This window comes from Phascolarctos cinereus, unplaced genomic scaffold, assembly GCF_003287225.1.
Source record: "Phascolarctos cinereus isolate Bilbo 61053 unplaced genomic scaffold, phaCin_HiC Scaffold_4;HRSCAF=312, whole genome shotgun sequence".
NCBI lineage: Eukaryota > Metazoa > Chordata > Mammalia > Diprotodontia > Phascolarctidae > Phascolarctos > Phascolarctos cinereus.
In genome coordinates this window covers 687,835,564-687,858,230 of record NW_027555847.1, presented here as the reverse complement: position 1 = coordinate 687,858,230, position 22,667 = coordinate 687,835,564, and the positions used below count along the sequence as shown (strand labels likewise).

Genomic DNA, 22,667 nt, shown 5'->3' with positions numbered 1-22,667 from the left:
ATCATGTTGGGATTGGCTGGATTCAAGGAAGCCTCTAGAAGAGACATACAGCTGGGCTTCAAAGGCCGGGTAGAAATTCAACGAACAAAGAAGAGCCTTCCTCTCTGTTTTTATGGTAGAGGACCAGCCTGAGCAAAAGCAAGGGGGATGGAGTTGCCAGAAGAATGTCCAGTTTGGCTTGGGTATAGAATGCATTGTTAGGATCCGCAAGAGAAACTGAAAAATAAATATTCATTAAATTAAATTAAACTGGAACAGTATAGACTAAGGAATATATCTGGGCTGATTCTAAGAATCAATCTCTCTCTCTCTCTTCCTCCTTTTCTCTTTCTGTCCCTTTCCCTCACTCTTTCTCCTTCCCTCCCTCTCTTTTTTCTCTCCCTCTGTATCTTTCTCTCTGTCTCTCTGTTCCTGTCTCTTTCTTCCTGCTTCCTTCCTTCTCTCTGTCTCTCTCTGTCTTTTTCTCTGTCTCTTTCTCTCCATCACTCTGTGTGTCTCACTTTATCCCTCCCTCCCTCTTGCTGTCTGTCTGTCTCTTTTTCTCTCCTTCCTTCCTTCCTTTTCTGCCTTTGCCTCTCTTCGTGTCTTGCTCTTTCTCTCTCCATACCTCCCTCTGTCTGTTTCTGTCTCTGTCTCTTTCTCTATTTCTGTCTCTGCCCCTCCTTTTCTTAATGCAGTCTCTCTGCCCTACTTTATTTTTATTCCCTTTTCCCAGAGCTGCTGATCTATGAATTGAGCCTAGGCAGTGGGGCCCTATCTAGGTATTGGCCATAACTTTTCATCTGCCTCTGATGTAGCTGTTGCATGAACCTGGAGAGCTTCCAAGCACTTTCTTCTTTTTAAGACCTCAAGCCTCCAAAGCCAAGTATCAAGTGCTTCCTTCCAGACCTCCTGTGACCAGAAGCCACTGTCCAAGCCAGCACTGACATTCAGAAGCTAGGATTAGAGAACATGAAAAGACTTCCCTGACATATCACATGCTGCTTGCTCAGCAGATGCATTAAAACCAGCTCTTTGATATACCATGGGTGGGTCAATACCCTAGAAGGATCTTTATAGCCCAGACCAGGGCCTAATTGGGCTGCCAGTGGTTATGCCCTTTGACAAACAGCCTTCCAACTGGATTAGGACACTAACTGGCCAGGACTCCTATTCTGCCAATGATTAAGGAGACACCCACCAAAGATGCATTTATCTTCAATTTTTCAAATTCTGATGCCTCCTCCAGAAAAGAATCCCCCATTTAAGCTGCGCATTACCAACTGTCTATGATCATGACTATAAATGATTTTTACAGTACTGATACTAAATCAAACTTTTGCATTTCACTAAATCAAAGCAAAGTCAAGCACATTAAAACATATAATGGCAGCTTGGAGCCAGATATATTTTAGAAAATCAAGGAATAAGATAAAAACCTGCATCTCTAAAGTATGCGCTCCTCCCTCTACACCTACCCTAAATTTGCTCCCCAAATGTTAATTTGGAAGCAAATCTGCCTTTTGTTCAGAGCTGGGTGCCACTGACTATGGAACAGACCTATGCAGTTTAATTAGAAATTAAAGCAGAGCAGAAGATGTTTAAACACTTGATTTAGCCTTTCTTAATTAAAATGCTACTTAAATGCTCCTGCAGCCATGGGTAGGTATAGCCAGGATCCTCCTTTGCTGATGGGTTTCCAGGAAAGAAAGGAAAAATGTTCTAGGTTGATTTTTTGTCTTTGAATTCTCAGCATCTAATTAATATAGGGCTCTGCACATAGTAGGTGTTTAATAAATATTGGTTGAATTGAATTGACTTGATTTAAGATTTGGGCAGGTAGGTGATGTGGTAGATAGAGCTCTGGGCCTGGAGCTGGGAAGACTTATCTTCCTGAGTTCAAATATAGCTTCAGATACTTACTAGCTGTGTGTCCCTGGACAAGTCACTTAATCTTCTTTGCCTCAGTTTCCTCATCTGTCAAATGAGCTGGAGAAAGAAATGGCAAACCACTCGAGTATCTTTGCTAAGAAAACCCCAATATGAGGTCATGAAGACTTGGATATGACTGAAACAACCGAGCGCCAACAACAAGATCTGAGTGTACAGTCAGAGAATGTGGGTTCAAATCTCATTTCTTCCACTTACTACCTGGTCAAATCTAGGCAATAACGAACATTTCAAAAGTACATTAAAAGTTTGTAAAGCACTTTACATATGTTATCTCTTTGATCCTCAAAACAATCCTGGAAGGGAGGTACTTTTACTAAGCACATTTACAAATGAGGAAACTGAGGCCCAGAGATTGAGTTGTCCAAGGTCACAGAGCTGGTAACTATCTGATAACTTAGGTTTTGCTGCCTCCAAGTCCAGCATTTTATCCACTGTACCACCTTTGATTTTCCCTTCATCTGTAAAATGAGGAGGGTTGAACTAAATGCCCTGTAAAGTTTTATCCAGCTCTCAGTCTCTGAGCTTATGATTTAAATGTTTGATTTACGGTTAGAGGACAGGGGTCCAAACCATAGATCTGCCATTTACCACCTGCATTCATCTGAGTAACCTTGGGCAAGTCACTTAACCTCTATAGTCTTTGGTTTCTTCATATGTAAAATGAGGGGGGTGCATTATATATAATAAACTCCTCTGCTTAACATTTAAAGCCCCTTGTAATCTGGTCCCAACCTGCCTTTTCAGCCTTGTTATGTATTTTCACTCTCCTTTACTCTGTAGTTCAGCCAGACCAAACTTCTTGTTATTCCCAACACATAGCACTACATCTCTTATCTCCCTGCCTTTGCACTAGTTGTCCCACATTCTCACGATGCCCCCCCTTCATCTTTTAGATTCCATTGTTTCCTTCAAAACTCAGTTCAAATAGCATGATCCATAGGAGAGGCCCTTCCTGATCCTCTCCTACCAGCCTCCCATCTGTTAGTGCCTTCCCCATCCAATTGCCTTATGTTGATTTAGGATATATTCAGCATATATTTATATAAGCATATGTCATCCCTCCCATCTCCCCTTCTTCATAAAATGTAAGGTCTGTAAGGGGCAAAGATGGTTCATTCTTTTTTTTTTTTTGATTAGGCAATTGGGGTTAAGTGACTTGCCCAGAGTCACACAGCTAGTAAGTGTTATGTGTCTGAGGCCAGATTTGAACTCAGGTCCTTCTGACTCCAGGGCTGGTGCTCCATCTACTACACCACCTATGAGACTGGTTCATTCTTATGTTTACATCGCAGGTACCTAGCAAAGTGCCTGGCCAGTAATGAATGGTTAATAAATGCTTGTTGATTGATTTAATGAATGGAAAATCTGGTGCTAGGAAAGAAATTCTTTGATCATCCCTTAGAGACCTGATTTGGGAGCAGGAACTTACTATAGGTGCAATTGGCTAATTTTTAGGAAGGTCAAATACATTTCTAAGATGTAAGTATATCATATATTTCCATATGAAGTCAAAGGTCTGGACTAAATACACATACATATACAGCTTATATATATGTTTGTCTAGGAGTATATACATACTGCTATATCTACTTAGAAATATATATATATATATATATACACTTTTATACACACATATATGTATACGTATAATGTTTGTTGGGAAGCTAGGTAGTGCAGTGGCTAGAATGCTGGGTCTGGAGTCAGGAAGACTCATCTTCCTGAGTTGAAATGTAGCCTCAGACACTTACTAGCTGTGTGACCTTGGGCAAGTCACTTAACCCTGTTTGCCTCAGTTTCCCCATCTCTAAAATGAGCTGGAGAAAGAAGTGTCAACCCCTCCAGTATCTTTGCCAAGAAAACCCCCAAAATGATTATGAATAGTCAGACACAATGAAAAAATGACCAGACAACAACAAATAATGTATGTATAGGTGTGTATATGCATATATATGTATGTACACACACACACACACACATACACATATATGCTATGACATTTTTTGAGGTATTCAAACCCAGAAAATCCTATCCTCTGGAAGCTGAGAGGTACACCTCAGTTTGGAGCTCTCAAGAATGAGGACTGACTCCCGACTCTTCTAGGCTTGTGGTGTTCCTTACAATGGCTGGATTGGGTGTGTCTTTCAACTATAATTGTGTAATCTCTCTAAAAGAAAATATCAGTTTCATATCTTAGCTGCAATGATGTGAATGAGTTCTCATTATTTCATTGTAGCCATCTGTTAGATAACAGGGCATTCTGGTCTGATCCATTGGGTGATTCTAGGCGTTACTAAGGATTAGGACCAGGGACAGCTCTTACAAGGTACTCTTATGAGGTCTTGTCTTTCTAGGGGGCAGTTTTTCATGAACTGTATTTAAAAAAAGAATGACTGACTTTGTAGAGAAAAAGACAGATTTCAAAACTCCTTAGAAGAGTGTTTTGAAACAAGGGAACTTGCTGGTGATCCTAGAGGCAGGTAGATGATACAGGACTAGAGTGCCAAACTTAGAGATGGCAAACCTGAGTTGGAATCCTGACTCAGATAGTGGCTGTGTGATTCTGGGCAGGCTCAAATTCTCTCAATCTCAGATTCCTCATCTGTAAAATTATATGTACATATACATATACATATCTATCTATCTATCTATCTATCTATTAAAAGTACTTTGTGAAGCTCAATTAAAATAGTGTATCCAAAGTGCTTTGCAAACTTTAAAGCCCTATATAAGTGTGAGCTGTTGTCATTATTATTGCTCTTCATAAATACTATTATATAGCAATAAGGCGTTTCCATGACTATCTTAATCATGGAGCCCTCGAGACTTAGGATATATTGATGAATCCCAGAAAATCTACTTCTAAAAGGACCTGAAGGTACGGAATACCCACTGGATAAAAGAATCTTGAACAACTTTTGCCCTAAATAGAGGAAATTAAGTGTATTTTCATCCTGAAAAATTGCTACATACACTAACAGTTTTTAATACATGCAAAATTTCACATTTGCTATTTTAGAAGGAGATGTAGAATTAGCATTGAAATTGTCTCCCAGAACCACCCTTCATATTGTGCAGAATCCTGGGAAGTTGTAGGACACGGTTTGGAATGGTGAAGACTTTAAGATCATGACTTATGAAGATCAGTTGAATTACATAAACAACCGATGTTTCTGTGGTTCTTTAAGGTTTCAAATCAATCAATCAGTCAATCAATAAACATTTACTAAGGGCTCATTATGTGTCATCCACAGTACTAGGTGCTGGGGACCAAAGAAAAAAATAGTGAAATTGTCCCTGCCCTTACATTCTAAGGGAGAGACAGAATGAACATACATAGGTAAACACGAAGATAGAAGACTGGCTATCTGATTTCACTTGTACAAGGGACTCCTGTTGAGAAAACTACTAGGGCATCTTAGACTCATAGAGCCCTTTACATTGTAAAGTCTTTGAGAGAGGGACTGGGACTGTGTTTCTTTTTTCTTTTTTATTAATTTTTATTACCAGCACTTAGTACAGTGCCTGGTACATAATAGGTACTTAATCAATATTTATTGGATTAGAGACTGTAAGATATTATCATTGCCACTTTATAGATAAAACTAAAACTTAGAGAAGTTAAATAAGTTTCCCAATATCAGACAGTTAATGTGTTAGGGGCAGGACTGAAATCCAAGTCTTCCTAACTCCAGGTCCAACACTGTTCCTGCTACTATTGTTGAACCCAGGGAAAAGAATATTCAGGGGAAACATGAGACTGGTCTTAAAAGTATTTTGAGGGTTGTCCTATGCAAGAGGGATTAGATATATTTTGCTTGGTCCCCAAAACAGACCTGGAAACAAACTGATATTTTGGGATTCTGTGAACCTAGAATAGACTTGAAACTGTGGCCTTGGATGAGCTAACAAGGTATATGTGGAGGAAGAAGATCAGAAGATCAAGGATGGAATCAGGTCTGGGAAAGCTACGATTGGTCTGTAGACTCTTCCTCAAGGTCATGCTATGATCAGGGAACTCCTAGAAGCAGGGTAGGTGTGGCAAGTGCCAGGAGATGATTCATAAGGAGCATTTGTGGTCACCAGATGTGTCCATGGCATGGTGGAAAGTGGTTTTCCATCACCCTCTGCTTTGTGTTTACAAATGGAAAGAATGGTTCACATGGGAAAAGAAGTGTTTTTCTCCTACACCATTGTGTCTGACTCTTGGATTGCAAATCTTGGGGTTAGATCTTGGCAGAAGGAGCTTGCACCATCTCAGTCCCAAAAATAATGTATCTGACATTGATATGGTGCTGTGACCATTTGCAAAATATTTGCTGCTCATTACTACATTTAACTTGTTTCTTAAAAAAAAAAACCAGCACCCAAAAACCAAAACAGTGAAATAGGGTCTGCATTCTGCATTCATTATTCTCCTCATCTTACACATGAGAAAACTGAGATTCAGAGATACTAGATTTGATCAGGGAGACAGTGTGGAGTTATGGAAAGGATGCTGGCTCTGGAGTCAGAGAATCTGGGTTCCAATTCCAGCCCTGATACTTAATGACCCATATGACCTTGGCAAAGCTACCTTATTACATGGGTCTCAGTTTCCTCATCTGTAAAATAAAGGGCTTGGCCTCTGGAATCCCTTCCAGCTCATCTCCATGCTATGCCATCTGCAGTTGGACCATCATCTCCACCTCCTTCTCATTGGACAATTAGACTCTTCCTGACCCTCCTATCCCCAATCACTTCTGATAGGGCATTTCTACTTCCCTCTTGCTTTCCAGCTCTTCTTTATTAGAATGTAACCTCCTTGAGAGCAAGGACAAGTTTGCTTGCTTATATTTATGTCTCTATTGCTTCTCTTGGTATCTCCGGTGCTTAGCCTAGTGCTTGGCTTAATAAGTACTTAATAAATGCTCTATCTACCTACCTTCTGGATACAATACAAAGGGTCTGATTTGGAATTTGAGCCCAGGATTTTCCAACTCCAAGTGTAGCACCTTCTCTGCTATTCATACTACCTCAATATAAGGAAGAACTCCCCCACCACCTTTTTTCTGTCTGGAGAGATAGAATATCAATTAAGTTATTTCCGATGCATCTGTCTTCCCAAACAGAGTAGGGAATTCTGAATGACATGGATGGAGGTCACATGTATTTTGCTCATGTCCTCTGATATTCCCCGTAGTTTCCAAAGACTGCAAATCCTTCTTTTAAGCAGTCTGTTTCAAGGGCAGAGGAATGGATGGAAAAGTATTTTGTTTTTTGAGCTCCCATCCATTGCATGACTAAACAGCTCTGGGCCCATCCCCTGGTTGAGCTCCCATTCATTGGTATTGGCTCCATGGGTAACACTTTGTCCTGGAGCTGTTCTCATCCAGGGCAGTTAGTGCACGTCTCCATTGGGATGCTCTGGGAATCATTTGCAATCATTTTACTAACCCAACCTTTTAAAGGGATTACAAAGGATTGGATAAAATGTGTCTTTCATTCCTTTTCTTCCTTTGGGGACCTAGCATAATTATTCACCTCACCAGCTCCAGCTTCAAAAATTTCCATAAGAGGAACTAGCCGACTTCAATAATTTAACTTTGCTGTCTAACACACTAAAGGGTTGGGGAAGGGGGAATTAAAAGAGAAAAAAAGGACAAATGGTAAAATTGGGAAATAATCCAATTTTTTTAGGGCAACATTGCTGACTCAGCCTCTGTTTTTTGACTGCTGACTTGAGTGCTATTATATTCTAGGTTGAGAACAAAGCACCTTCTGCCAAGGAGTCAACTTGAATTTCCTTCTCTCTGTAATTCTGGTTTGTAGTGCAGGCAGGACCAGACCTCTTAAGTAGGTGCTGATTTGTAGTCTTTGTTGGAAAGTCACTCTGCCCAAGTAGTCTTTCTTCCACTTGTCACAGTGTCTGAAATTCCACCATTAGAGTTTTGTTGCCTCCTATCAGTCAATGGGAAGGATTCCCTGAAGGAAGAAATGGAGTAAGAGAGGGAAATGAAAAATGGATCACAACATCTTGGATTTAAGGTTGCTGAAAGATACCTTAGAGGCCAAGGAGTCCAACCCCTTCATTTTCACATGTGAAGAATTAAGGCCCAGAGATGTGAAGTGATTTGGTCAAGTATAGGCAGCTGGCAAGAGTCAGAGGTCAGATTCAAACTAGGTCCTTAGCTCTGTGTCCTATGTTCTATTAGAAAGAATTGGATAGCCCCCCAAAAAAAATGGTTGACATTTAAATTTTTGAGCAGTCAGCATATGCCTAAACACAGGTGGGATCTGAGGCAATCTGGGACAGTCTGGTCAGGGGTCTGGCCAGTGATGTACTGGGAAATATTTAGCATAGAGCTCTCTGGATAATACACACACACACACATACACACACAGAGTGGATACCTTTTAAAACTTAATTTGCATTATTAGCATTTTCTCCATCACCTTCTAGAGTCTAAGCAGTCAACAAAACAATACATCGAGCCCTAATTTGTAGCATTTGTTGATTTCTAAAGTGTAAATGTTCATACTGAAAATTTAATTATTGGTTCTCAAAACATTTTCAGCTGGCTCCAGCATATCCCTAGGTATGGCACTGTCCTAGACCCCTTCCCAGCCTATTTCCTTATTCACACTTCCTCCTGCAGTTTCAGAGACAATTTGAAAAACCTTCTTACCCTTCTTAATACGTAATATGGTGCTATGGACATAGTAGGCAAAACTTAAATAAAGAAAAATTCATCTTTAGAGGCAAGTAGAGAAGTCCTCTTCCTATGGTTTGGTTTATCAACTTGGTCAAGACAAAGGGACCAAAAAGGGTGGAATGCAGTGGGATACACATCTGTGTATACAGATGATCCCAATCTGGCTAATCATTTGGATAACAATGTCAGGATCACAAAAAAGAGCTTGCCAGGATAGACTGTTAGGTTGAATGAACAAGAGAAGTGTAAATCTGTACTTGGGTTCAAAAATATTGACTTCACAAAGGCAAAATTGAGGCCTAGGTTCAAATTCCACCTCTGACATTTACTACCCCTGTGACCTTGAGTGGGTCACTAAGCCTCTTTTGGCCTTAAATTTATCTTATGTGTAATATGAAGAGGATGCTGAGCGAGCTAGGTGCTACAGTGGATAAGTGTTGGGCTTGGAGTAAGGAAGACTTGAGTTCAAATGTGGCCTCAGTCACTTGCTAGCTATGTGACCCTGGGTAAGTCACTTGAACTTAGTTTCCTTATTTGTAAAATGAGGATAATAATGGCAGCTACCTCAATGAGCTGTTGTGACGATTAAATGAGAAAATATAGTGAAGTACTTAGTGAAGTGCCTGGCACATAATAAGCACTATATAAATGTTGGTGTTATTATAGTAATTGTTATTATTATGGAATGAGGCACCTTACAGATGTGATCTTATAATTTGGAAAATCATACAATTTGCTCTCTAGTCAGTTTAAGCTGGCTCCAAAACATCCTGGGGAGGGAGGTTGAGTGGAATTAGCTGAGCATCCAGTTTGCCCTCCTTTTCTTCAGCCTTCTGTTTGTTAATGTCTATTGGTGCAGCGGATAGAGTACTGGGCCTGAAGTCAGGAAGACCTGAGTTCAAATCAGACCTCAGACATTTACCAGTTGTGTGACCCTGGGAAAGTCACTTAACCATCTTTGCCTCAGTTTCCTCATCTATAAAGTGAGCTGGAGAAGGAAATGACAAACCACTCCAGTATCTTTGCCAAGAAAACCCCAAATGCGGCCAGCAAGAGTCAGACATGACTGATGGGACTAAACAGCTACATCCTAAAATATGTGGAAATGTACTAAAAGCAATCCTTCCCTCCTTCAGTTCTGAGGGTGATATTCTCTATCGAAGTCTCCTTATAAGCCAAAAATCTCTAAAGTATAAAAAGCTCTCTTATTCTACCCCAGATATTCCAGAAAGAGGTAGCAAAGGGATCCATCAGGACTTTGCCCTGTCATCAGCCATCTGCTGCCTTGCTCCCTTTTTGCCATGTGTAAAGTAAAATTAAGAAGAGGAATAAACATCTGTATTTCCTTTGTAATGGGAAACAGTAGAGACAGGGAACAGGTTGCTGGAGGGTTGATCAAACTAAGGAGAATTGCTGACACAGATCATGCTGTTTTCCCTCTCCAGGGTGCTACCTGGCTACAAGCCTTACACCAAGGAGAAATTTGTTAAATGTGAATGCTACAATCTATAAGCCTGATCCATGTTGGTATGGAGAGCTGTTAGGTCCAGGGAAGCTTTGGAGCCCTTTTGTTGTTTTTCAGTCATGTCTGACTCTTCGTGACCCCATTTGAGGTTTTCTTGGCAAAGATACTGGAGTGGTTTGCCATTTTGCTTCTCCTTTGAATCCTTAACTCCCAACAATAATCAACTCAAGTACTACCTCCTACAGTAGGCTCTTCCTCATCTCCTCCCTCCCTGGGGTAGTTAGTGTTCTCCCCCTCTCTGAAATTACTGTGTATTTTCTTTGTATTTATTTTATATTTGTTTCTTCATGTTGAAGTTGTTTTCTTCTACAGAGTGAAAGCTCCTTTAGAACACAGGATATTTTAATTTCATCTTTGTATTACCTGTGCTTAGTACAGTTCTGGAGTAGAGTAGGTGCTAACTAAATGATTATTGAATTGAATTAAAGTGAACTGTAACCAAAAGCCAGAAAATGACATCATATTTGAATTCGATGCTTTGTAACTTTCACCCATTATTTCCCGTTCTGCCCTCTGGGGCCAAGCAGAAAAAGCACCAAAGGAGAATCAATCAGGTGTTGGTTATTCAGCTTTTAGGCAATAATTGGAAGAAAGGGGTACACATGCTAAGATTTGTCCTAAGGCTCATCTGATATTGAATCCATATAGAGTGAAATTCATGACTGATATCCTGTTGCTACTAAGAAACACCCTTAGTTTCTATTGGAGAACCTATACATTGGGAGAGAAAAGTGTACCCAGCCCAAAATACCATTTGCCTTTTTTTTTTAACCTTTGTGTTTGTTCCTTTTGTGATTTCTTTGATGCAGGGAGATAAAAATTTATATTCCTCATTAGAAGCTGTTATTCTCCCATTGGGTGAGTGTAGGGAGAAAATGAAGGATGAGCAACAAAGTGGGCCCTTAATAAATACCTTTTGATTGGTTGATTGAAATCCCCCCCCCTTTTTCAGATCAGGAAACTGAAACCAAGATACGTTAAGTCATGTGAGTTTTCCAAGATCGTGCAGATTGCAGAGAAGCAGCAGAGCATAGTACAGTGATATCAAACTCAATAATGATCCTTGTAGGCAGCATCGTAACTTAGAAAATCACAAATTAACATTGTCTGTGTTTTATTTTATTTTACTTTATTTTGTTAAGCATTTCCCAATAACATTTGAATCGAGTGAGTGAGGCACTCAGTGAGTTTGACCCCTTTTGGTGTAGTAGATGACACACCGGACTTGGATTGAGGGGAAAAAAAGGTTCCATTCCTGCCCCGGATACTTAGTCTGACCACAATAAGCTAATTTACCTCTCTGAGCCTGAAGTGTCTCACCTGTAAAATGGGGGGAAAAATAACACCTTTTTAAACAGGGTTTTTATGTGACTGCCATGAGATAGTGTGCACCAAGGCTTTGCAGACCTGCGAGTTCTGTACAAATGTCAGCCATTAAGCAGCAGAATTGGGAATTGTACCCATGACCTCTGGCTGTAAATCAGATGATCTTCCTTTAGCTTATTGCCCCACGTTCCCATAGGTATTATTTTAAAATCATCTTTTCTTTTTGTTTTCAGTTTGACCAGCATCTTCCTCACCTCCCCATCCCTACCCCAACCATTCCCAATCAGGATTAATAGTTTCAAGCATCCATTTGTTCAACATCTTGGGAGGGACAACAAAGTTGTGAGCTATGAATATTCTGTTTTGGGGCTGCTGGAGTTTAGCCATGATTACAAAAAAGATGAGAGTATGCATATAAGCACTTCCAGTCAGTTTTCTTTTGTAATGAACAGGAGTAGAGGAAGCCTTACCATAAGGTATTTGCAAGAAAAACAACAACAGGAATTATGAACTCACGGTTTACCCCAAGTCAAATTTCTTAGATGTTAATGGCTACCAAACAATTAACAAAGAATCATTTTTGCTCTAGGAAAATAGCACGAAATTCTGTGAATCAAGTTGGGATAGGAGGACAAAGAGAGTAGTCAGGGAAAGGAAAATATTCTCATTGCAGGCTATTACTTAGCTTCTTACTTTAATTATTTTTGCTAACTCAGTGTTAAGTAATTTTGGTTGTTTCTATGCTACTGGACAGCAATTGCAGTGAATGCTCTCTAAATTCAGGCCCTGATGCAAAACCCTAGCCACCTCACCCTAGTTAGAACTGTTTTTGGAAGGAACCTCAGAGACCATTCTGTTTAACACATACCTGAACAAGAATTCCATGTAGTAGTAGTAGTAGTAGTAGTAGTAGTAGTAGTAGTAGTAGTAGTAGTAGTAGTAGTAGTAGTAGTAGTAGTAGCAGCAGCAGCAGAAGCAGCAACAGCAGCAGCAGCAGCAATAGTAATGATAATAAAAATAATGACAATTAATAATATAATGGATTACCTTCCTCATCCTGGAAATAATTACTTCTCTTTGGGGCTCTCCAACCTTATTCTTCTTGTGTTTGTCTGACCCATCATCAATTTAGTACAAAAATCCCTTGAAGTTGGGTCCCACAGAGCACATTTAAGCTTCTTGCTCTTTACCAAGCTACAGATGATGAGAAAACAGCCCTGTTTTATCAGGTGGGCCTGTTTTCCCTGGGTGAAAACTGACAAAAACCCCAGAAAACTGAGGGATGGAAGGACCCTGGAGACAAAGGGCAGTTGGGAAATAGCTTCCTTTTGAGAAGGTTTAAATATAATTTTTGATGAGATAAACGATGTTACCAAAAAAAAAAAAGCTAAGGCTAATAGCTGAAACAAACAGATTACCACAAATATTTCACTTCATTAATGTTCTACCTTAAAAAGGAAGATGGCGTGAATGGTTCCATTATTTTCTGAAATGGAATGGCAACCCCTAACTTATTTTATCAGTGATGTTTTCTGACATCAGTCAGAAGGACTTTGTCAACAGTTTCGGTGAGGAGATCCCAAACTGATGAAACTCATTGCATTCTAGGTTACACCTGTCACTGTATCGGAATCATTGCTCATTAGGAGTTAAATATAGGAGGGTTTTAGACTTGATATATTAAGAAACTTTTTAAATAACCCAAAATCTAATCCCAGGCAATAAATGCAGAGCAAAGAGGGTCAGGCTTAGGCTCTTCTACTTTTCCTTCCTTAATTCCCCCCCCCCCCCAACTCCCAGATTGGTTTCATGGCTGCCATTATCTCTCAATATAATTACACAGCTATGTGGAATGGGTGGCTGCATTTAGCCATGGCTCATTCCCTAATACCACAGCAAATTTTCTCAGTTGAACGAGGCTGGGGGGTAGGGGTGGTAAGAGGTTAGCATGCAAAATGAAATGAGAAAAGACTGAGCTCAAGGAACCTGCAAAATATTTTGAGAAATAGATTCAAGAATGAATCCTAACAGCATGTAATGCAAACAGTTCAACCCTATTGAAATATTTCATTCCAGTTTTTAAATAGAGGGACTGAAAGGCAATTAAGGGTGCATGATTCCTTATTAATCACTTGTAAGCTTTTTTATGTTTGCAAAACAGTTTACAGTAATTTATCATGAGTAATGCCTTAGTGTGAACCTCTCTCCCAAATCTATTCCAGTCGTCTTTGTTTGTTTGTTTGTTTGTTTAATAGCAGAGACATATTAGCAGAAACACATCTAGTATGCAGCTCAAAACCATATATCATGTTAGGAAGTGGGGATTATAACTTAACATTAATATAAAATTATGGAGTTTGGATACGTTAATTCCAGAGGCCTGACTAGGGTGGGGCCATTGGAATGTGGTCCTAGAGCTGTAAATTTGGAGGGTGCTAATAATACACCTATGGGTGTACTTTGGCTTCTGCCCATCCAGGCCCCTTTAACCTCATAGAAAACCCATGTTTGCCCTGGGTATACTTCTTCCCCACCAGGATGCATATCAGTTAGGGTGGGGGGAAATATGTACCATGTTCACTGCAGGTACACACAGAGACATAAAATTCTAGTTGATTCTGGCTAACTAAACTGGGAAATTAAGGGTCTAAAGTGAATAGGAAACTAATTAATAAATCATTTATTATGTGGCTGGAGATAGAAAAGCAAACATAAGGTGGTCCCTCCCCTCGAGGAGCTTATACTCTAACAGGGGAGACAACACGTACATATATGAAATATACAAAACACATATAGAAGAATAAAAAAACACATATATAAAGTAGATACAAGGCAACTCTAGAAAGGATGGCATTAGTTTCTAGGAGTACCAGAAAAGGACTCACGTAGAAGAAGGCTCTTGAAATGATTCTTGAAGAAACCTGGAGCTTTCCAGAGCCTGAGGCAAGGAGGGAAAACATTCCTGGCACTAGGAACTATCAGAACAATGGCCCGGAGGTAGCAGATGGCAGGTGGAATGTTGTATGTGATTAGCAATAAGGCCAGTGTGGCTGGACATAAAGGGAATAAGCGTTTATGAAGCACCTACTATGTGCTAGGTACTGTGATAAGCACTTTACAGTTTTCTCATTTTGTTTTTTTTGGATAGGAGCAATGTGTAAAAAGACTGGAAAGGTAAGGAGGTGACAAGTTATGGAGCTTTGAATGCCAAACCAAGGAGCTGAGATTTGTTCCTGGAGGCAATGTGCTGGCATTTACTGAGCAGGACAGTTCCTATTAGTTGAGCCTACTTATTATTCTCTCTAAATTTCTTTGCCCAAGGGCAATGTCTATCTCTATTCTGTTGTTGTCATCCAGTTATTTGAGTCACGTCCGATTCTTCCTATGCTTTAGGAAAAATGCGTTGGAAACCATGTGGAGGAGATGCTACAGATCTCCTAATAATAACAATGATAATAATAATTATTATTAATATTTATAAAGTGCTTACTATGTGCCAGGTACTGTGCTAAGCACTTTACAATTATTACGTCATTTGATCCTCATAACAGCTCTGGTCAGTAGAGGCCATTATTATCCCCATTTCATAGTTGAAAAAACTGAGGCAAACAGCAGTTAAGTGACTTGCCCAGGGTCATACCATTAGTAAGCATCTAATGCCAGATTTGAACTCTTGTCTTCCTGACTCCAGGCTTGGCATTTCCTCCACTGCACCACCTGGCTGCCCCTTATCCCTTTTCACTTGCCTGCTGTCAGGAGTATATAGCAGTCAGCTCATACTGGCTCTTGAGAGCTGATTGTTAAATTTTCAGTGTAAGCATTTAGACTCAGAGATCAGAAATGGGCAAATGCTACAAATAAGGGTCTGTTTTATTATTTCATTGATTATCTGACTTAATAAAGTGATGGAGGAAATGTGAATGATGAAGAATAAACTGAAAAGTATTCCCTGTATACGTTTTTCAGGGGCAGACATGGTTATTAAACATACCCACACACCCCAGCCTGCTGCCTTCTACTCTGTCCCATCCCAGTTCTTAGAATTGAGTACAAAAGATCACCTTGCATTGTGGGATTTGCTCTGAGTATACAACTTCCTCCCAGAAGGAAAAAGAAAGATAAAAGTTTTCCCTTCTTCCTAAATTTTTTTCCCTTCCTTTTAATCCAAGTAGTCTGACAAGCAGCTTCCTTTTGATTGCCCTACTTTGAATGGGGTAGCTTCCTCTTTCCCTTTGCCACCAGTGGCTTCAGAGAGGGTGGTGAGGAGCCCCTTGTCCCTCTCCTGAATGTCGATCATTTCCCGAGTTCTTTTCATTTTATAGGTATTTCTGTTGGGGCCAACATCAAAAGCCCTCAGTTGCCTTTTGCAGAACAGAGATCAGCTAAACAATTTTCTCTGAATTCTGCTTCCTGAGTCAATGGAAGATTAGTAAAGATACCAAGGTGCTGGAGAAAGATGAGCTATGGGGGCATAGATTTAAATGCTTGGATGCGTCTTATTTAAACTTACCCTCACGCTGAAGGCCATAAAACTGGGGACGCCATGGAGAGTGTCTTAGGCAAACTTTATCTCCAGAACCAGAACCATGACCGGTTGTTATTGTTGGTGGTAGCAGTGTTATTGTTTGTGAACTGGCCAAAGGAATAAGAATGAACCTTCAATTCAGTTGAACGAATAGGATTAGGGTAGGCCCTGAGGAATGATAAAGGCACTGCTGGGGAAATAACAATGCGCAGATATTTTGGTGCAGAGGAGGGTAGAGAAGAAGGAAGTCACATATCTGATGATTTCCTATTTCAATTATTCTAGGTGCTAAGCTAGCATCTGAGCCTACTTATTATTCCCTCTAAATGTCGTTGCCCTGGGGCAATGTCTGTCCCTATTTTGTTGTTGTTCAGTTGTTTTAGTCATGTCTGACTCTTCATTATCTCATTCGGGGTTTTCTTCACAGAGATACCTGAACACTTAACCATTTCCTTCTCCAGCTCATTTTACACACAAGAACACTGAGGCAACCAGGGTTAAGTGACTTGCCCAGGGTCACACAACTAGTAAGTGTTTAATGATGTCTATCCATTGTACCACTGAGCTGAAAAAATGTAGACAGGGCATGCTTTTCAGTTTATTCTTTATCATTCATGCACCTGCAAAGCATCTGTGATACAGTAGAAAACCCCCTGAACTTAGAGTCAGAAGATTTGGGTTCAAATTCATGACTCCTCAGCTTATTTTTGTGTAACCTTGACAGGTCACACTCTTTCCAAATTCCTTCCCTCTATTAGAGAAGAAGATAATGGTGAGCATGAGTAGAGGTGGCAATTTATTCAGCATTTATGGCCACTACATGCTGGAGATTCAAAGACCACACCACACACACACACACACACACACACACACACACACACACACACATTCTACTTGGGGAATAGAAAATACAGGAAGATGTGAATGCTATGATGTACTTTAAGTAGGGATAGAACACTATTATGGGCATGGATCACGGAAAGCTTCACTGAGGAGGTGGCATGTAAGCTCAGTCTTGAAGAAAGAGAAAGATTCAAGGAGGGGAAGAAGAAGGAGGAGGAAGAGAGCATACCAAATACATGGGATATATGTGCAGTAGATAGGATGCTGAATTTGGGCAAAAAGTAATGTGCAACTTGTCTTGAACACAGGATTCATGAAGGAGGTAGTGGAAATAATATGGGAAATATAGGTTCAATCTAGATTAGGGAGACCCTTAAATTCTAGGCTGAGGCACATTCTAGCTATGATGGTGAACCACTGATGGTTATTGAGCAGGAGAGCGACACTATCAGTACTATATCTTAGGAAGATAATTTTGGCATTGTGTGAAAAAAAAAAGTTAGAAAGGGGGGAGACTGCAGTCAGGGAGACCAGGCAGGAGGCTACTCAAATAGTCCAGAAAAGACACGATGTGGGCCTGAATTAGGGTAGGGTTTGTGTGAAAGGGGAGGATGTTCTAGATATGAGAGACATATTAGACATGGACTAGACAGATATTGGCAACTGGCTGAGTTATGAAGGATGCAAAATGGAAGAAGACTCAAGGATAACTCGTAGGTAATAGATGACTGGGAAGATGTCTATGTTGTCAGCAGAAATAGGGAAGGTTGCAGCAGGGCATTTAATACCATAGCAACACTCTGGGGCATATGTTGTCTATTATTTCCATTTTGCAGTTGGTTTTACCTTAACCTCTTTTAGAGGCCAAGAAAGGCTGTGACTTGTCTATAGTGTCCAGGAATAAAGAATATCTTGCCCTAGTCAGTACATACTTTGCAGTTGTTTTGGGTTCCAGTCTAAGTGCCAGATTTTAGGGGAAAATGTTTAAAAGCTGGTGAGTGTCAGGAAGAATGTGACCAAGATGGTGAAAGGCTTTGATGAAGACACTGACACATGAAGATCAGTTGAAAGAATTCGGAATGTTTAAAGCAGAGAAGAGATGCCTGGAAGTGGTGGGACAGACATGATAATTGTATGAAAGGTTATCATGTGAGCTGGAGGACCACAGAATCAGATGTTTAGAGCTAAAGGGGACCTAAGAGGCTATTAAGTTCAACCTCCTCATTTTACAGGTGGGGAAACTGAGACCCAATGAAGTTAAGTGACTTGCCTAGGGTCACACAGTTAGCAAGTATCTGAGATAAATTCCAAACTCATGTGTTCCTGATTCTAAGACTAGTGCTCTATCCACTTCAGCTTCTTCTGCTTGGACCCAGATAGTGACTCATTGGAAGGCCAATAGATTGGAACAGTAGATGGCAGTTGACCATAGTCAGATTTCACCTTGATGTAAGGAAAAAACCCAAACATGCCAACAAGTAGAGATGTCCTACAGTGGACTGGACTGCCTTGGGTTCCAATGGATCCCTCTTTATGAGAAGTCTTCATGCAAAGGTTTCTTGACCACTTGTTGAACTATGGCTGGGATGAGACAGTCTCTGGGTTACCTCCCTCCCAACTTGGAGAATCTGAATTTTCATCATTCTCTGAGTTGAGAAATGAATGAGTAGTAAAGGAGTGGAGGCAGAAAGTTGAGAATATTCTTTCTATGAGTCTGGTCCTGAAAAGGGGGTAGAGGCATGGGATAATAGATTGAAGATGTGGAAGGATCAAGGACAGATAGAGTTGGGAAGATCTAAGCATGCTTGTAGGCATCCGGGAAGGATTGAGTACCTGAGGAAAGACGTGGAATGAGAACAAGGGAGGCAGGGATTATTGTAGCAAGATACCTGTGCAATGAAGTTATAACAAACAGAGAGCTCAGCCTCAGCAAAGAGAAGGGCCTTCTCTTCCTTTGAGGAGAAAGGAGAAAATATGAATATCATAAGATGAAAATATGGGGAGGTGTTGACCTCTCATTGAGATAATTGAACATTTTCCTTTCAGTATAATCTTTGTGGAATTTCTGGGAGAGGTAAGATTTGAGGGAATTTTTAAGCAGGAAATGTTTTTTAGAAAAAGAAGTTATTTTTAACAGTCATGTGCTAACAGTAAAGAAGGCATGAAGAGTCTGGGGGTACCAATCGGTGAGAAGGCAGACACAATGGGCCAAGGCTCTCTGTAACTCTGTGCTTGCATGGACAAGGTCCCATCATTGGAGTTTGACCCCTCTCCTCACAATCATCAGTTTCTCTTACTTTGGCTCATTCTAGACAATCCTTACCTCAATTAATCTAGAAAAACAAAGGTAAATTTTAGCTACAACTCATATATAGGGAGGGAAGGTGATACACTGAGGAGGACTGGGGATGATCAGCCCAGAAATTAGAAACAAGTTAGAATGTTCCTAAAAAGGATTATATCCACATGGCACAGTGGAAAAAATACTGAAAATGTAGACAAATGTTCTTGGTTTAGATCCTGATTTTGTTGCTTGCTACCTGAGTCACTGTGACCAATCACATAATCTATTTGAGCCTCAATTTTCTCACATGGAAAAAGGGTTAGACTAATTCAGTGGCTCTTAAACTTTTTGGTTTTGGGATCCCTTTACACTTTATTTTTTAATGCTATTTTGTTTTCCCCCAATTACATTTAAAAACAATTTAAATATTCATTGTTTTTTTTTCTTTCAAGTTTTGAATTCCAAATTCTATTGATTACCCATAAATTATGTTTCTTGAGCTTTTTAAATGCCACACTGCCCTGAAGGAGCCTTCAGTTCAAGATGGGAGACAACATGGAAACAGCTATGTAAAAACATCTATATTATATCTACATTTATTTGCATATTTCCATATTTGTATAAATCTCCATCTCTAGCCCTCTATTTTTTCTTCCTCTGTCTCTATCTCTACAGGGCAAATTGGAGATAATCTCAGGCTAACATGAAGGGGGAATGGGAAAGACTTCTTGCAGAAGATGGGATTTTATCTGAGATTTGAAGGAAGAGAAAGGAGATAACTACTCAGATGGGAGTTCTTAAATTTTTGACTCACAAATAGCAAGATGGCCCTCTCTGAAATGACTGCTGGTGGTGGTGATGGTGGTGGTGGTGGTAGTAGTGGTACCTAGAATTAAAGTTTAAACTGTTACTTCACCCCCACCCCAAACACATATTGCCTTGAATTTTTGGTGGAGGCAGCAGAAATGAGGCCACTCAGCAACTTTGTGTTTGTCTAGGTCTTTATTGATTTTTGGTGGTGGGGAAGGGGGGGGGGAAGCAGTGGCCATGGCCTTAGGCTAGGAGGACCTTGGGTGTGGGCCATTTGCTCTGGAACCTCTAACTTTGCAAGAGTCTATCTCTATCTCCTGGAGTTAGCAAAGGACCTCCCTCCCATAGAAGCCATCAGGAGCTGGCTGCTGGGGAGCTGGGGCTGTGGGTTACACTGTTCTCCACTCACAATTAAGTCCTGCTGTCTCTTGTTTAAAAGGATTTTTTGTTGTTGTTATTATTATTATTATTATTATTATTATTAACTTAATAATCATGGACAAAGTGGAATATTTGCTTGTATGAAGAAGAGGAAAGAGACTCATGTGAAATGCAACCTCTGTTCCATATGGTTTTTGTATGTATATATGTATGTATATATGTGTGTAAGTATGTGTGTGAGCATGTATATGAGTGTGTGAATGTCTGTGTATATATGAGTGCATGTGTATGAGTATATGAATGTGTGTATGTATATGAGTATATATATATGAGTACGTGTGTATGAGGGTGTATTCATGTTTGGTGAATGTATGTATGTGTCTAATTGTATGTGAATGAGACTGTGTGTATATGTATGAATGTGTGTATATATGAGTATATGTATATGAGAATGTGTGTGTGTATATATGTGAATGTATTATAAATGTGTGAGCATGAGAGTGTATGTGTGTGTGAATGTATATGTATGCATATGAGTATGTATATATGTGTGTGTAGGTGAATAAAAGTGTATATGTGTGTGAATATGTGTATGTGTGAATGTATGTGTATGAGTGTGTGAATGTATGTATGTGTGAATATATATGTATGAAAGCATGTGTATGTGTGTTTATGTATGTGTATGAGAGGATGTTTGTCCACAAAATTGAGCACAGGTAACACAATTGCCCCACTTATCTGGGTCTTCTGTTGTTTTTTCTGTACTTTTATTAGTGTTAGCATTTTATGCTCGTTTCCTTTTTTCTTCTTTCTCTTTCTTCTAAGAAGGAGGAAGAATCTACCAAGAAACAGATGTGATATAAAAAGAAAGACATTAATAAAATTGAACACATCTTCCCTTTATGCTTGCATCATTATCATAACTCAATGAACAAACCCTTGCCTCTCCTGACCCAGATGCCCTCCCATAGCCAATGAGTGGAGCAAATGAGCAGGTTCCCAGCATACTTTATGTCCTGACTTTACCTTCCTGGTTCTCGTTGGGCAGGTCAACATTGGCATTCTCATTGCTGTGACCAGAGTCATCTCCAGATCAGTGCGGAGAACTACAAGGTCCATGGAGAGGCGAATGGTTTTAAGTAAGTCCTGGCTCCATGTTATTCATGTGAATACACTTTAATACTTCAGGGCTCAGGCTGGGGAGTTAGGAGACACAGAATCTGTCCTGTTCCCAGGTTGGTTCATTACTAGCTATGTGACTGTGGCCAAGTCCCTTCTGCCTCTAGACATAATTTTCCTCATTGGTGAGGATAATATGCCCTTCCCTGGCTACCTCCCTGGACAGTGGTAAGAACTGAGTGGCCAAACAAGAGTGACAAAGCTTGGAAAATGACAAAGCACTGCCTTTTATCATAGCTCACATTTACACAGCAATGTGAGATTTATTAAATACTTTACTTACATCATATTATTTGATCCTCACAACAATTCAATAAGGTAGGTTCTCTGTTTGTTTCCATTTTACAGACAGAAAAACAGCTTCAGAGAGGTCAAGTGATGTCACCTAGATAATAAGCATCAGAGGCAGGGTTTGAATCCAAGTCAGCCTGACTCCAGGTCCATCATTCTAATCTGTCTCTAATATAAAAATCTTAAAGTGCTGTATAAATGCTGGTTATTAATAACCTCTCTTTCCTTCTTTCCTTCCTTCCTTCCTTCCTTCCTTCCTTCCTTCCTTCCTTCCTTCCTTCCTTCCTTCCTTCTTCCTTCCTTCCCTTCCTTCCTTCTTCTTTCTTTCTTCTTTTTTCTTTCTTTCTTCTTTCTTTCTTTTCTTTCTTTCTTTCTTTCTTTCTTTCTTTCTTTCTTTCTTTCTTTTTTCTTTCTTTCTTTCTTTTTTTTCTTTCTTTCTTTCTTTCTTCCTTTCTTTTCTTTCTTTCTTTTTTTTTTTTCTTTCTTTCTTCTTCTTTTTTCTTCTCTTCTTCTCTTCTTCCCTTTCTTTCCTTCTCCTCTTCTTCTTCTCTTTCTTCCTCCTTCCCCTCCTCTTCTTCCTCTTCTCCCCTCTTCCTCCACCTCCTCATCTTCCTCCTCCTCTTCATCTTCCTTCTCCTTCTCCTCCTCTAAAATCCTTAGATATCATGTAGTCCCATTTCCTCATTTCATGAAAGAGGTGGCTGAATGCCAAAGAGCAGTGACTTGTGCTATGCTATTTGGAGGACTAGGACAGCTAGGCGACACAGTAGATAAAGAACTCATCCTGAGGTCAGAAAGACTTGATTTCAAATACAGACTCAGACACTTACTAGCTGTGTGATCTTGGGCAAGTCACTTAACCCTGTTTGCCTCAGTTTC

General features: G+C 40.0%; 1 protein-coding gene across 1 annotated transcript in view; it reads left to right on the top strand.

Annotated features, from left to right (window-relative positions):
- The window catches only part of ADGRD1 (adhesion G protein-coupled receptor D1), a 458,528-nt gene that overhangs the window by 397,979 nt on the left and 37,882 nt on the right, over positions 1-22,667 (top strand). Inside the window, 2 exon segments of the mRNA XM_021004341.2 lie at positions 21,367-21,403; positions 21,406-21,457. Of these exon segments, the coding sequence (XP_020860000.1) occupies positions 21,367-21,403; positions 21,406-21,457 (89 nt within the window).